Source organism: Leptonychotes weddellii, chromosome 14, assembly GCF_054177405.1.
Source record: "Leptonychotes weddellii isolate Sample4059 chromosome 14, ASM5417740v2, whole genome shotgun sequence".
Lineage (NCBI taxonomy): Eukaryota > Metazoa > Chordata > Mammalia > Carnivora > Phocidae > Leptonychotes > Leptonychotes weddellii.
This window is the reverse complement of record NC_138382.1, coordinates 35,394,080-35,411,593: the sequence shown is the minus strand read 5'-3', so window position 1 is coordinate 35,411,593 and position 17,514 is coordinate 35,394,080. Positions and strand designations below refer to the sequence as shown.

At 40.8% G+C, this 17,514-nt stretch overlaps 1 protein-coding gene across 3 annotated transcripts in view; it reads right to left on the bottom strand.

Moving 5' to 3' along the window:
* SH3GL2 (SH3 domain containing GRB2 like 2, endophilin A1) overlaps window positions 1-17,514 on the bottom strand; it is a 201,339-nt gene that overhangs the window by 24,147 nt on the left and 159,678 nt on the right. For all 3 annotated transcript variants that reach the window (XM_081804129.1, XM_081804130.1, XM_006729353.3), the window contains one exon: window positions 11,425-11,497. In XM_081804129.1, coding sequence (XP_081660255.1) covers window positions 11,425-11,497 — 73 coding nt within the window. The remainder of the gene's footprint in view (window positions 1-11,424; window positions 11,498-17,514) is intronic.

Below are 17,514 nucleotides of genomic sequence, written 5' to 3'. Positions count from 1 at the left end.
CCACTTCTGGCTTGTGTTGATGAACACATATGACACTCAGAAGGGGCGGTCACGGTATTCCAAGTCACATTTTCATGTTCTAACCTAGTGAATGTAGCATTCAGTAGGGGAGACCAAAGACATGGAATAAATTTTCCAGATTTGAGGAGATACCTCTCTACTCACCTTACAGAAACCAAACCTAGTTGCTCAAAGGAACAGAGATCTGTTGCAGACAAATGCTTAATGATTCCTACTAGTATTCGTAAGTGCTACCATCTGGTTTGAAAATTTATAAAGAATCCTGATATATTTTTGAAAAACTAAAGATCAGGACCACAATTCATCCTAGCTATCATCTCTGAAGTATCTGCTATGTGTAATTCACATGCATCATCTCTTCAATCCTCCCAATAATATGAGGGACAGGTTTGGTTTCTCCATCTTGTAGGTAAGGAAAGTAAAGCACAGAGAAATGATGCAACTTGCCCAAGGACACATAGCAACAAGCTGAGCCAAAACTGAATCTTAACTATGTCTCAAAAGCCCTCTCTCGTCCCAGAATGCCATTCTGGCTTTTGTTGCTTTATTAACATCTTTGTTAAAATAGGTCAAATTAGGACTTGTCAGCTTTAGCTATATTTACACTTGTTAGGTGATTAAAAATGCAGAGGTGAGGAAGTGTGAGAGACGCTGTGACTTGGGAAGCAGAATGAGTGCCGCACCATGATCAGGGGATTGGAGGGCTTTCCATCTACATGACCTTGGCTAACTACTTAACCCCCTCCGGACCTCTGCTTCCTCATCTTGAACGTAAGAGGACTGGCTTACCTGATTTCTGCAAAGCCTTTCAAATGCGAAAATCTCTCATGTATACACTAGAGTTCACTAGGATAAGTGGACTAGGTGATTTACAAATGAGAAGGACGTAGTGTACACAACCTAATGTCAATTTTCAAAACCAATGAAACTCATCCTTTGCAAAACCACTGCTGAGTTCAAAATCAATAGGTCTTACTTTAAAAACTCCAATGTAAAGATTTTAACTTTATTCTTTCTTTTAAGCCTTCTTTGTTTTTATTTCCACAAGAAGGAACACTACAGCCAGATTATTTCCTAATGATCTGGTTTCTGTTTGTGGTTCTTTACAAAAATAAGAATTTTTTAAAAGATAAAATAGATATTTCAAGGAAAACAAAAAGGTAATTTATTTTCCCTTCTTGTAGAAAATTGTCAAATTTCATTAGCAGTAATCAATTACTTAATACAGCAAACACTGTGAACAAGTATGTTAAAATTTAGAGGACAAAGGTGATATTCTCCTGTGTGACAGAATCTATTTTCATTTCCTACTAATTAATGTGAAGACACATGCTATCAAAGAAATATCACAGGACAGGGTTCAGACTGCAGTCCTGCCACCAGCTCTGCAGGGAAGAGAGGTGCTCACCCTCTCAGCCTCACCCAGCCTGGTTATAAGTGGGAGATGGTAATACTTAGGGATAGAATTGTTGTGATGATAAAATCACAACAATTGTGATGTATGAAATCAAAGCAGGTGCTAAGTAAATGTAAGTTCTCTTCCCCCTTTTGGCTGGAGAAAACTGTGGTTGATAGCCATTTCATCAAAATGGCCACCAAGAGCTAAAAGTCTGCTTCCCTCTTCATTACCTATCAAGGCTCAATGATGCCTTTAGCTGGTGCAACAAATTAATTCTGAATTATTTTAACTAAATCTGTAAGGCCTAGTCAGAGATTACAATTGAAATCTGAGCATAAATCCCCAAATCACACTAAATTAGATTTGGAACTTAATATTTGCAACAAAATGTATGTAGTAAATAACACTTCAGCATATATTTCACATTGGCAGCCCGTGATGACTGTGTAATGGCCTAATTCTCCCAGGTGACATCTCAGAGTATCTACAAATCTGAAATGAGCCCTCTGATGCTCCTTACACTGTAGGCAATGTGTTCCCTGGACTTGCACATTAATAATTATTAAAGGATGCAAAAGAAATACATGGTAACAAGGACAAGTTAAATATTCTATAAATATTCTTCTAGAGACTGAGGAAAGGGAAGAGGAAGATCTGCCCACTGACTTATACAAATATGCAACTCTAGCACTGGATTATGCTACTCTCAACCCAAATAATGGTAATTATGTAACACTTTTCTCCAAGGCACCAGAGCTTTCTTTTGCCCTGCTGAGTGGGAGGCAGCGGGGAGGTATTTTAAGACACTTGAGTGGTGGTCCACAGCAGCCCTAAGAACCTATGAGATGGGACAGTGAACATCTCCCACCTCCACAAGGGGTGTGGCTCAATGCCAGTACAGGACTCACAGGGAGCCCTGGGAAAGCAGGAGATTACATCACAGGAGCATAAAATGGCTCCGGCAGTGTGAAAAAATACACAACCCTCTGAGTACTAACATCATGAGCCCTTTACTTCTTCTGGTTCGGGAAGCAGACAGAGCGTGGACATTTGTACTATGTTATTGTGTGGGGAGGGTCCTGCAGTTGGACTTCTCCCTGGAGGCCGTATCTGTGGAGGTCTCAGTGTCCTGTGCATCTTACTTCGGAGAAATCGCTAGGTAAGCCCCTGAGATACCCCCTGGCAAGAGAAGGTGAGTGACATTTCTTGAGCCCCTACAAAGTGTCAGGCAGTGTGCCCAGTGCTTTTCACTGTCTCGTGTTTCAAAGGTATCTTCAGTCTTAGCACAGAGTGGACCTGACCTACCACTCCCTAGGGAATTTGGGAGACTTTATCTTAAGCTGCAAAGATGCAGATGGTATCTCCTAATCTACCTCCTGCTCTCATGGAAGGTATCCAGGGAGCCAAAAGTGATAAGGGCAAATGGCCAGATGACCCCAGCAGACATGGATATGCCTGAAATAGGAGCTCTAGTTAGGGGACAAACAGCCATACTGTATTAGTTTTCCATGATGCATAAGAAAGTTCCACAAACCTAGTAGCTTCAAGCCACACCTTTATTATCTCACAGTTTCTGTAGGTTAGAAGTCCAGGTGCAATGTACTGAGTCCTCTGTTCTTGGTCTCACAGGCTATAGTCAGGGTATCAGCCAGGCCATCTTGGTATCAGGAAGCTTGTGTGGGAAAGAATCTGCTTCCCAGCTCACGCAGGTTGTTGACAAAATCTCAATTCCTTGTGGTGGTATCACCAAAGGCCCTGGCTTCTTACTGGCTCTCAGCTATGGCCACCCTTATATTCCAGAGGCTATCCTCAACTCCTGACACTTGGCCCTCTCCTTAGGCAGTCAAAACACAACAGTTTGCTTCTTCCAGGCCAGTAGAAGAATCTCTCACTCTGGTCTGCTAAGAAAGATTCATATAAAGTAATGTGATCATGGAGGAACACCCCATCAACTTTGCCATATACTGTAACCTAATCAAGCAACATGAGTGCTGATCCCATTAATTTTGCCATATTCTACTGGTTAGAAGCAAGGCACAGATCCCACCTACACTCAAAAGGAAGGTATTGGGCAAGGGTTTGGGTCATTAGAGGTCAATCTAGAATGTATTCACCACACATCCCAAGACTAAAGGTATCTCCACATTTTGTAGAATATGACAGTGAAAACAAAATGGACTGTGGAGACAGTCATATCTGAACATGAATTCTGGTTCTTTTGTTGCATGACTTTGGAGAAATTACTTAATCTCTAAATGGGAACAATTATCTGTGTTTGTAAATATGTTCTGTCAATAGCTCCAGCCCAATGATCTAAAACATGAGATTAAACACTTCCACACTTTTTCCAAAGCAACTGTGAAATGTATTAATTGTACATGACACCAAGTAGATATTACATAGAGTAACAGCTCTGTAGATCATGATTCTACCTGGGAGGTCAGCTACTCCTATAGATGGAGCTTAAATATGCTTAACATGATTTGATTCATTCATTCAGCAAATTAAACAGCTACTAAGCACCAATGTGCTAGGTACTGGGTATATATAAATGAGCAAAACAAATACAGTCTTGTCTCTGATGAGTTTATGATACAGTGGGAGAGATAAAGAGCACTGATTTACTACTGAGGGCACTATTTGTATCTTAGGGATAGTAAACAGGACAGGGTCCCTACCCTGGTGGAGATTACATTCTAAAATGGGAAATGTGGGTGATGAGCAGATGATTTTTAAAAAGAGAAAACACACAATGATTTCAAATGGTGACAGGTGAATAAGAGGGATATGAGAGGGGTGAGAAGAGGCTACTGAGGACAGGTTGTCTAAGGAAGGACTGCGTAGGGGAGGTGGGGTAAAGAGAAGGTGCAGCCACACAGGAGCCAGGGTAAGAGTCCCAGGCAGAGAAACTTCATGTGCAAAGAGCCAAGGCAAGAACATGCTGAGCACGGCTGAGGATCAGAAGTCAGTGAGAGTGGATGGAGATCAGCAAAGCTCCAGCGCAGGGCAGGAGCCAAATCACAGAGGGCCTCACAGCCAGTACATGTGCTCTCAGTTCAGTGGGAAGCCACCGGAGAATAATAAGCAGAGGAATGACGACATACGATTTATGTCTTTAATGGAATGAGCCAGCTGCTATGTGGAGAATATAAAGCAGGGGAGTAGCAAGGGAGGAAGGCAGGATACTGAACAAATAAAAACAACATATAAAAGTAAATACCATGAGAAATACAAGAAAAGATAAGAACAGGGCTCTTTGACTGCAGTGTATGAACACCAATCCTGCACTCGGGCTACTTGAATTATGGTGGCAGAGACAAGACATACCTTAACCAGTAAACATGCAATAAAAGTTAAAGCAGTGATAGGTGCCATGGAGAAAAATAATAAGAAAGGTCTTAAGTAGTGATGAGGAGTGGTGTTTTAACCAAGATGGTCAGGGAAGCCACACAAATAAGACGACACTGGAGCAGAGACCTGAGTGAGGCTGTTGAGAAGATGTGGAAGCAGGTGATGCCGGCAGGGCGGGCACCGTCCGGATGAGTGGGAGTGCTGTATGTCTGAGGAATGCTGGGGAGGCTGGAGATGCTGGTGCCCAGCGAGCTGATGGAGACGGGCAGGCACGTAGGAAATGAAGTCAGATCGTCGATCCTGTAACCCACAATAATGGCTTTCAATACTATTCTAAATGGGAACCACCGGAGAGATTTGTGGAGAGGACTCACGTGCAGGCCTCACGAGAATGCAACAGTGGAGTGGAGCTGATTCAGAGGAGGCTCAGGGAATGGCTCTCGAGGGAGGTGATATTTAAGACAAAATAGGAAGGATGAGTAACAGGACAGATGTCAGGTAAGGGGCAGGTGGGCATTCCAGGAAGTGGGAACAGCCAAGTGCCAAGTCCTGCTGCAGGAAAGAGCATGAAGCCCCAGAGAGACTGTAAGGCCAGGAGGCCTGCAGGAGGGTGCATGAGAGCGAGAAGGGATGTGGACAGACAGACATAGAGCAGGGACCACCACACGCAAGTAGGGGATCACGGACTCAAGGCTATTAGAGTGAGACTCCATTAGCTTAATATTCTCTATGTATGCATATTTTAAATGTCTAATATCTGTTATGATTAAGTATATTTTAAATAAGGTCTGGCTTTAGCAGTCCTTAGAGACACAGAAATGAGTATCAGTAACCTACCAGTGCCAGCTGACTTAAAACCGGATCATTTAAGGTGCCTCAAATATATTAGGAACCTATTCATTTTCAGTTTTTCCCAAAGATGCAGTGAAAATAGGAAAACCCTCCAGCCTGTGGAGTACATATAGCATACGAATGACACCACATACCACCCACCTTATTTTCCTCTTTGATATGTTCATCCCTGAAAGACCCTATTCCTTTCAAGTTTAGCAACATTTTCCTCACAATTACTTTTGTCATCTGTCCTTCATGCATTTTCCTTACTTTTCAGTGTCAGGATTTAGAAAAGTAAAAGCTCTGGCTACCAGCCTCCATACATATCCCCTATTCTTTAAGAGAAAAATAGATACATTCATTTGTGCATCTAATCAGAAGACATACTGAGGGCCAACAATGAACCAGGCACAATGCTAAGAGCCCTGAAAAACAAGATGAATACAACTGAGGACCTGCCCTCCAGGAAACATAGCAATTTCAGGATGTGTGGAGCCAAGGATTTGAATACATGAATGCCAAATAATACATGTATTGATTTCAGTCCCACTGTCACCAAATATCTTATAATCAGTGCATTTTCATCTCTGGAAGGAGCCTGTGGGAAAGAAGTATAACAGTTTTGATGTAATATCTTTCCAGTGACTAATGAGATATTTCAAAATTAATACAGCTAACTTTTACTTCCACAGGCAACAATCCACAAATGAGATTTAAAATTATTACTAAAAAATTATGAATAGACACAAAATGACCCCAATTTAATGCCACAATCTGAGGCATGCTGGAGAAAGCTAAATCGTGCAGGCATTCAAGGAAAGAGCATTTCTGTAGAGAATCAAACCTTGACTGTGCACAGTGTTTTTCATGTCCAAACTGCTGTTTATCTATGCATCTTGGAAATTTGCACAGGATTATGTAACTTCTCAGGGTCAGAACAACTTTTCAGTGCAAACTGAAAAAGCCTCTGTCACAATCACTAAGCTAAGGCTGGGAAGGAAACGCAGCCCAATTTGGCCATGTCCATCATTCTATTTCAGGGGAAGATCTCTGATGTACAATGTAATAGATTTGCAAAAGGTTAAAAAAAATTAAAGATATCCTAGTCTAAAATCAAGGGTTCATTTCTCTACTGAAAAAAACCACCACCAATATACATAAGCCAAGGAGCTAAACAACAAACATATATCAAAATATAATAAATAGCTTTAATGGCAAATTATCTAGAGCTGTCCATTATGGGAACCACTGGCCACATGAGGCTATCGATCATCTGAAATGTGGCTAGTCCAAACTGAGTTGTGCTGTAAGTATGAAATACACACTGAATTTCAAAACTTAGCACAAGAATAAAAAAGAATGTAAAATTTCTGAATATTTTAATATTGGTTAAATTTTGGATATATTGGGTTAAAAGCATATTATTTAAAATCAATTTTCCTTTTCTTTTTACTCTTTAATGATGGCTTGCATCTTATTTCTATTCGACATTAGATTAGAAATTTCAGAATTACACATGTGACTTGCATCTATTTCTATTCGACAATGCTGATTTAGTACTTTTTTCTCCATAAGGCATCAGACTACTCATATAAGAAAACTGATTTATATCTTCTTTAATGATCTTTGTTCTTAGATGCCATAAGAATATAAGAGCTCACGATCAGTACAGTACTTTTCATATTTGAATTATTTCTCAGTAGTTTGCAAATTTGTACTGGTTTATGCTGTTCCATTCAGAATATTTCACAATCTGTGGTAGAAGACTTTACAGCTCTCTGGTCTATGTTCTTGAAAGCCCTGGTTCACAGGGCATACCTGTAAACCTGTGACCCCATTCACCCTTGTTCACTTCATTAGTGGAATTCCCAGAAGGAATTAGCTTTGAAGCCCTCCAGGCTGCTCTCCTCAGCGTGTATGTATCTTATGCTATTAGGCTGTGAAGTACCAGAGGTCAGGGGCCCAATCTTCGTCCTGTTTCCACCCCTAATACAACTAAAGTTGGTCTTTGCATAAAAATAAATGCACTTGATAAATGTTAGTTATATGGGTAGAGCTGATGGTTTAGGGAAAAACAAGAGTTTTTCCTTCTCCTCTTTATATTACAGCAGTTTTATCACTTTAGCCAATGACTGTCAACAGTGTTTTATAATTCATTTCTTCAAATACCCAAGTGTCACTGGTTGTCTCGAATTCAGCTATGGACTGGGGACATGGGAATAAGACAGGCACAGTCCTGTCCTTACAGGGGAAGACAAACAAAAGCACACACATCACAGACATTTACAGCAAGTGTGGCATTGCCACCAGGGAAAGAGCCAGAATCATGACAGGTAAGTTGACAGGGGAACCTAACTAGTCAGGGGTCAAGGAAGGCTTTTAAATGACCTTATGCTGCACCCAAGGGTACTATTTGCCTGGCAAGGTGGAGGGGAGACAGCAAACTAACCATGCAAGAAGGGCCCTTTAAGCCATGTCAAAAATTTAAAACTTAATCCGAAAAGCAATGAAAAGCCATTGAAAGGCTTTATGCAAGATAATGATATGATCAGATTTGCCTTTCAAAAAACCTCACTCTGGAAGTGGGCAAGAGTGGATAAGGGGTCCACACAGTGTATAGCATATCTATAGATTCATGAAAATTAATCAAACTCTCTTTGGTCATCATTTCAATAGGAACTGGGTTTTAAGAATATAAAAGATGGATATGCTCCACAAGATCTGAAAGCCAGAACACATCCCAGAATACTAATCTAATCCAACATATTCTCAAAGTACCTTCAAAGCATGAATTTCCACTGACCCTACCAGCCTGTCCATGTAAATCTGTTGGTCAGCATCAGTCTCTGTCCTGACCCAAGCTAGACCTCGCTTATTCAGGACCAGCATCTGGTGATACATACTGGTTGACCCAGTTCCTGGGGTCACTGAGAGGCTGAGTGGTCAAAGTATTTACCAAGTATGAGTTTGAGAATATTCTTTTTCTGCTCTTCTGTACCCAAAGACTGGGTGCCTCTGAGTGTTTGCTAGACTCCTACATACACTTGTCAAGGACACTTGGGATAGTGAACAAGTATACTTGACCAGCCACTTTCAAAAGTGCTATAGCCAAGAGTCTTCTCTCAGGGTGAGAAAATGATGGAGGAACTAAATCACATATATCATAAACCAATTAAATACAGATTGTCTAAATTCTATAGAATAAGTATATGAAATTTTGTTTTGTTCTGGACTCTTCTGGGTGACACTTTACTTGTACATATATATGGCCTGCCCATATATAACTGTTTTTCTGAAACCAAACTGGGATTGCCTGGGGATGGCCTTAATTGTTCTTCTTGGTGGTGGATGTCCATTCAATTTTCAAATAGCCATAAAACCAACATGTTGGCAGCTAATAAGCATATTCAGCATTTTATTAAAAATGTCATTTCTAAAAATTCTTATCTCCCCCATTACCGCCTCCTGTAATCCTTTTTATTACAATAAAAATAAGTCTCAATCCCACAATTTGTTTCCTTTCTGAATTTCTGTTGTACCCCCTCTGACTTGGGTTCCAATTCTGACTTCATCCCCTCCTAGGCGTGTGATTTTGGGAATGTTTCTTAAATTCTCGGGCCCTTGTTTCTTCCTGCAGAAAATAAGGCTAGCCCATTGTATTAGTTTTCTAGGGCTACCATAACAAAATGCCACAAACTGTGTGAGTTAACGTAACAGAAATTTACTCTTTCACAGTTCAAGAAGCCAGAAGCCTGAAATCAAGGTGTCTGCAGGGATGGTTCTTTCCAGAGGCTGCCTGGGAGAATCCTTTCCTTGCCTCTCCCAGTTTCTGGTGGCTCTTGGAATTCCTTGGTTTGTGGCCACATCACTCCAATCTTGGCCTCCACTTCACATGGCTTTCTTCCCCGTATCTCTGTGTTTTCCCTTCTTACAAAGATACCAGTCATTGCTTTAGGGCTCACTCTAACTCCAGAATGATTTTATCTCAAGATCACTAACTAATTACATCTGTAAAGACTCTATTCCCAAATAGGGTCATATTCTGAGATTCTGGGTGGCCTGAATTTTGAGGGGGCATACCATTCCACAAACTACAGCTACCTACAACAGAGTTCCATTATACTCAAGAATGCTGATGGTTTCCACTAAGGATTTGTGGTTACGGTAGATTTTTAGTCCCTTTTCCATAATTATGAATTGTTCAACTGTGTGTTATTTTTCCAATCAGAAAAAAATGGTTACTTTTAGAGTTGAGACAGTGTATATAATTAGCACTGCCCTAAAAATGCATTAGTGCTCAATAAATAGTCTATTTTCCCTCCCTTACCCTATAATTATCTTAGCCCTACAACAATGAGTTACCAGCACAATTCATGTGCAAATCCCAGGAGATCAGAGAGCACTTCAAAGTTCTATGCAAAGATGAAAACACAAATTTCCTGCCCTTATTCAATGATTTCTTTTGGTGAGGCAGGTTGAGCAGCTCTCCTCAGAACCTGACCTACCACGGTTGTGATAGGAATACTAGGGAATAAACAAACGACCATCGACGAGATCCTTGCATCTCTGTGGAATGAATATAAAGGTCACAGAGAAGGCTCTGGTAAAAATTAGGAACTTCCTTTTTGCTCTTCTTTGCCTAATTTGCTAATCATCTGGTTCACAATCAGTTACATTCCTAGTTCCTATAGCTTACTATTATTACTTCTGTATTTTCCTCCCTGTATGTATATAAGGAAGGAAAATACAGAATAATCCCATCTCTGATGTATTTTAAAAAGAAAAAAAAAAATCAAGAATGTTATTCCTGCCCAGTTTGTTCATGTCTGAGACAGCAGCTGTGCTTCCCCAGGTAAATAAAGGTTGGACGAAAGCTCCGCCAGCAGCAGGAAGCAGTAGAGAGCTAGGCAGACTTCCTGTGGCACTCACTCACCTCCTACCCCACACCTTCTCCTTTTCTCATCTCTTGTCCACTAGTGCTCTGGGGCTGACACAGTGTCTAGACCACCCTCCCCAGGACCACCAAAGACACTAGACTCCCAACCTCAAACTCCCAAAGGAAACTAGTCCCAAAAGTGAGTTTTCTAAATATTCATACTTCTCACGTAAATACACTCAGCCGTGCTTCAAGGCTTTCCTCCAGCCTTCCTATGCTCTGTGTTAGGGACTGATATCAGGAAGAGGAGTGAGGAGGTCGAGGACATAGGCCGTTCTGCTTTGTCATACCTTGTGCTTACAGACACTGCCCAGTTCTGCCTGGTTCTCCTTTCAAGGGCAAGATCCATGATCTCTATTATAACTTGCTTCTCTCAAAACGTCACAAGCTAGTGGGAACAAATGCTAACCAGCCACATACTCAGAGAAGAATCGGAATCAAGAACAACCCTCCAAAAACTTTAGTGATGCTGTATGAACAGAAACCCTCCATATTTCACAAAAACTTCCTACTTTTTCACACCTTCTGGGAATTACTATATCTTATCTTAAAATTATCCCAATTCTTTCTTACCATCCCTTGAGAATTAAAGTTTGATTGCTTGCAGCTTGCAGCTACCCTGACATGATGTGCCACCCAAGCTGTCCATGCTATGCTGTTTGTTAAATACACTAGAATCAGCCAAAATATCACAGAATCCTCCAGTACTTCGATGTGAGCCTTAAAAAGTCCTCCCTCCTCAGTTAAGGTGCTCTACAGGAAGTCACTGAAGCTCCAGAAAGGTGGGCTGAGGAAGGAGAAGCACACCAAACCTAAATGTCGATCAAAGAGAAACTACACATTACGTGGAGGGACACCCTGAAGGTATAAAGCAATCCCTTACCTGGATTGGGTTGAAGGTATTCAATTGTTTTGGTCATTATTTCCATCACAGCCCTGCTGGTGACATCCACTTTCTGGAATGAGAAAAGAGATGTTCTAACTGACAAGAATTATCAGCTTCAGTTCCCAAGTTGTGCTTGAGTAGATACAACAATGGGTGCTACAACAGAGAACCAAGCCCTGCAGTGGACAGTGAGGGGCTGGAGATGCTCCCGAAGGAAGAACCACTTCACCTTCTGCTAGGCTCCATCAAGATGTGGAAACCCTATTTACTGAACGAGGAACCTGGAATTTCCTAAAATGTTTCAAAACATACTTCACTGTCTTCTGGCAAATAAGGTGGAGATAGCTTCCTCTTCCCCTAAGTGGCCTGAAATGGTCTCTGAAAATGGTTCCCTATTAACTTCACCCAGAAACCCCCACACAATCATGCAAATCAAGAGGTTCAAATCTCTGTGTTCACTTTAAGAATACCCTTGAAACTGCCCAAGCCATAGAGAGTATGCATATCCAAAATGCCAACAAAATTATGTCACTTTATAGAATATGTGCCATCCCATTGCTACAATGCTGGAGATGGTAAGTGTGCCCAGGCCAAACAGTGGGGCTGGATATAGGTCCCATGCCCAATAAGATATTGAATTTTTGCTGTACATGCTTAAAATGCAGGGAATAATGCTGAACTTAAGGTTCTTCATGTGGATTCTCTGGTCACTGAGCATGTCTAGATGAGTAAAACCCCCAAGGTGAACCCCAGGTTTACAGAGCTCATAGATTAACCCCTACATGAGCTCACTCAGGTGTACTGAGCTGATTTTTACTGAAAAGAATGAACTTTTCCCAAACCAGAAGAGGAGGCTGCATGCACACATGCATGCATACACACGCACCTAAGGAAAAAAACCCAAAGGAATAAAAACATATAGCCCATGAATACATTTAACATAAAATAAACATAAATAAAAGTTTAAAAAAAAAAGAAAAAGAAAAAGAACGTGGAGATCATGAATCATATTTTGCCCCAGAGGCATTTATGGGATGTCTACAGTGGGCCAGGCATGGTGGCAGGTTTCAGGGACAGAAAGAAAGAAAAATGCACCATCAACTCTGTTTATTCAAGTTAAGAGATGGAAAGTTTTTATTTAACTTCTCAGAACATCCTAAATATATAAAACTCTTGAGCAAACACTTCTAATCAATCCCTAAACTTTTGGCTAATTCCAAATCAAAATCTCAATCTTAGAGTCTATCTCTGCAAAATTTTGAATGGTCAGCATTTGCGTTCAGCAGGTCAGCATGCCCTCTCTCTGTTGGGCCCTCCTCCTTACATGGAGAGTCTGTAATAGTCCACTCTATATTCCCCGATAAAATCCTTTCCTTATCCACATGTGTGGTCCACTCACTCACTCCACTCCACAGGGTACCTAACTAATAAAAACAAATGCATCCTCCTATCCAAGGTATGTGCATGGGCTATATGATATACATAGGAGTGAAAGAAATTGTTGATGGTAGAATTTCAGATACCAATTAAGTCCATGGGGACTTTATTGTTTTGTTTTAACTGGAGTTCAAGTGCCCCTCCCTCAATTCCAAGAAATTTTTCAGTAAGATACTGTACCTACATATAAAATCAGCCTTTTATGGATGGGCTAAGTGTCTTTCATAATCAGAAACCAAATCAAAATCCATCAGCATATTTTATCATTCAATTTGGTTTTTCAGTACTTCATAATTTCCTATTCCATGGCAGTCATATTTTTGTGTAAGGAGTTTCTTATTACTGTGATTAACAGAGGAAACCACTTTTTCTCGTGTGGTCATCATGGTATAAAATTACCTTATGAAGCACTCCTATTCAAGAGGTGCAGGACTACACAGGAACCCTGTACCATGTCCTTTTGGTTGACCTGAGTTTGTAGGATGCTTTAGATTTGAGTATGTACCAAGTCATGTTTAGTACAGAAGTGAACAGGGGTTCCCTGGAGTTGTGCAGTACAGGACTTGTGTGGCCATAGGGGAGGTACTGGCAGGGTTAGAAGAATACCAACCACACACTGCACTCATGGAATTCATGGAAGTGAATAAAAGGTTGTGTGCACGACAAACATGCCGAAAGTCCAGGTTACATGCATGACATGTAATAGGAGGGAGGGAGGGAAACATAGATCTCCTAAAGACTGTATGATAGGGATGAAGGAACTGGATGTCAAATGTGTATCCAAGGGTCCTGTGTGGCTATGATGAGAAGAAACAATTCCAAAGTTCAAGGTTTCTAAGAGAGTGAGCCAGAGAAGGAACTGAATTGTCCACTGACCATTTGATATTCTGAGGTCATCTGCTACTAGGCTACTAACCAATTTCTAACTTTCTCCTATCCCTGCCCTCAATAATAATTATGCCCATCACCATCATAAAGTGTTTTCTGTTTGTCAAAAATCATTCTAAGGGCTTTAAATACCTTAACTCATTTAATCCTCAGAAACCCGTGAAATAGATAAAGAGAGGTTAAGAAACTCGCCTGATTATGGCTCCAGAGTCTGTGTTCTTAACTATTACCCTATGACTTCTTGAAAGCATAAGTTCCTCATAGACAGGCAACAAAGTCACCTCCCAAATGAAGAGAGAGCCCAAGTTAGAGCTGCAAAGCTCTTTGCGACATCTCCCAGATGGGGCTGGGGATCTGGCAGTGGCCGACAACACCGGACCAGGGGGAAAACATGTGCCATCCCATCTTCTGGGTATTTTTTTTTTTTAAAGTCCTCAAAATCTGTGGAACAGCTTATTAGCAAATTCATTCACAGGTATCTTGCTCTTGATTTTACCGTGACAGGTATCACTTGATAGACTTAAACATAACAGAGACCAGTAGAACATCTAATCCAAAGCCTTAATGTTTTGAATGTGCAAGTTCAAACCTAGAGAAGGGAAATGAACTGTCTGGGGTCACACATCCACTATGGCTGTGAGGGGAAGAAAAGTAGTTCTAGGGTTGGGGGTCAGAGGTTTTCTGAGAAGGACCGCTGGATGAACTAAACAGTCCAATAGCCATCTGCAGGTAGGAGACTGACCAGGTTCTAACTTCTCTGTCCTTGGTAATAAAGTCTGGGAGCCTTTTTGCTAAGCTGTAGTGTGTCAGTCATGGAGGGCCATTACCTTGTGAGAACCCTCAGTGTGCCTTATTAGGTACTTGCTAGGAAGCTCTTTATATACTTAAACTGGCCATGTCCAAGAGCACATATTCTCTTATTAATAGGCCTGCTATAATTAATACGAACTAAGATTTCCACTTAAATAATTTATCCTAACTTGCAAGACTTCATTCCCATTTGAGAACAACAGTTTAGCTCTGAACTTATAACATACAGTTCATGATTTCCTCAACGCCCAAATTTTCTCACTACTTGAAAATAAATTTTGATGCATCCTAAATTACAACTCCTGTTGCTGGGAGCTGCTGAGACTCCATTTCTTTAACTCACCTTGTCTGGAGAGGGGTAGGGAGCCACCAGCAAAGGCTGTTTAGAGGTGAAACTGTAAATATGTATAAAAATAGGTATGTTTTCAGGACATAAAAATTCAATGTAAGTTTTTTTTTCTGAAGGTAAAAGCATAGGCATATATCCTTCTGGTCTTTTTTCTTCCAATTTTCTCAATACCAGGATTTTAGCAACTGTCATACTTTAGAGTCAGGATGTTCTTCCTCCACTCTCCAGTCCTGTGATTTACAACTGTGAGTAGGGAGAAAAAGAGCTCTCTTAACCCGCTCTACTCACTATACCATATTTCTTTATGGGGCAAAAGCAAGAATTGGCAAACTGTGGCCACTGGGCCAAATCTGGGCCACTAGCTGTTTTTATATTTTTAAATAGTTGGAAAAATTCAAAATAAGACTATTTCATTGCACATAATAATTACATGAGATTCAAATTTCAGTGTCTTCTGACTGGAACACGGCAATGCTCTTTCCTTTCAGGCACCATCAATAGTTGCTGTTGCTCTTCAGCAGAAGTGAGAAGTTACGACAGAGGCCACAGAGGCTCTCTGACATACAAAGCCTAATATGCTTACAGAAAGAGTCTGCCATTCCCTTGCTAGGGTTCTATTTTTACCAACATGTGCCACACTGAACCTGTGGATGCTGATCATTTCACCAGCTGCCTCAGCCTCTAGAGACAAGACACAAGAGAACCCAAAGGCACTAGATTGACTGGAATGGGGTTATTGTTCTGAGGCATCTGAATATGACCTTTTCCACTAGCAAAAAAGTAGTCATTGCATCCTGAACCTAGGTGACAACACACATGAACTACACAGCATTCTTTGTGGGGCACCAAAAGGATTAAAGATCCGACCCTATACCATCAGATACTGCATCATCCCAAATGCTGTCACAGGGATGCAGTAGCAGAGTTTAAGAAAAAATAGGTATCTTAAAATGGAGGACAGTTTTTGGGTCTGATGATCAATAATAAATAGATGAATTAAGCATCCACTTGGACATGGGATAACTCACAGTGGTTACACAAAAAGAAATGTTAATGTGCCATATGAAACACTAAAATCTTTTCAAATTCTTCATTTTTCCATCACTGAAGTTAAGAAAACGAACCTATTAAAAATGTACACACACCCACTTAAAGTAATGAGAACCCTGAATGAGACACCTAATTAAATAAGTCACAGAGACATAATGAAAACAGCTCCCTGGGAAAATTTGTGTGGCAGTGAGATACAGGCTGGCCCAATAAGGATGTTTTAATAGTTCCCTACTGACTTGGAAGAATTAATGTACCTGTTCCTAAGCTGCTCTGTGTATAGCAGTTATCTGGTATTCAGAAAGCTTAATTAATAGTGTGTTGAAAAATAAAAATAAACAAGGCATTAAACTGAAATTTCCCCAGTGTATTTTTTTTTTTTTTTTTTTTGCTAATCTTCTTAGGCATTACCTTTAATGAATATTGGCATGGAAGTGTATTGTAAACACATCACTGAGAAGAAACATGACTTCCCTGAATTTTGGGATCAGCAGAAAGGTGTCTTTAAAGCTCATCTTGTCTGGGGCTCTCACCCATCTTACAAGTCTATGCCAGTGAGTGAGGGTCTTAGTACAGTCATCTCCACCTTCTGTTTTACCACCACATCCATGAAGATACTCATGGGGCATGACAGCCACCCACAGGTGCACTCAGGGATAGGTGTTACTCTGAGCCTGCTGGCTGGGACTTTATACCTTTCTCCTTCATTTGAGATAAAACTACCAGAATTCAATGAAGCGGTATTATTAAAATGTGACATTATTAGTAACAAATTACTTGCAACAAAACTCCAAAAAGATGATGACCAGTGTGCCTCACACCACTGTCACACTGTGGTTTTAGCTACTGTTTAAACATGGGCAGTGATGGGGAATTCAGTTATAGCCATGGCTTTTTTTTTTAAGCAGCTCTGACAGTCAAAAGTTCTTTCTTACACTGAGCCTGACTCTCTCTCTCTAGAGTTTCTACTCATTAATTCTATTTTTACCACTTGGAGTTGGCCAGAAAGATGTAACCCCTTTCCACCCAATGACTAATTAAATATATGAAGATAATGACCATGGACATTCTCCTATCAGCCTTTTCCCCATACCCCACTCTGCAAATAACCCACTCTTTCTCATTCTCATATGGAATGGCATTCTTCCCATTCTTTTCCAGCATCCTGCATGTCTTAAAACTTGAGGCTACCCTTCAGAATTCCATTCTCACTGAAGTGGTACATAGCCACATTTCCAACCCTATAACCTCTTCTGGTTTCAACAGAAGGCACTTCCCAGGACACTTTTCAGGCTGCAAAAAGAGGTCTATACCCCTTGGTTTGGACTTCTATATTACCGTTATATGCAGAGGGAAGAGAAAACTGCAGGATTTAGCTCAGGTACCCTCTTCTCTAGAAAGCTTCCACCAGTCTTTCTTCCATGAAACCAACCTGTCTTTCATGGACATCCTCTACAGGGCACCAAGCACCATGTCCTGTAAGCCACATGATTTATGTGCCCATTTATTCCATCAAAACTGGAAGCCCTCTAAAGGCAGGAACTGTAACTTAA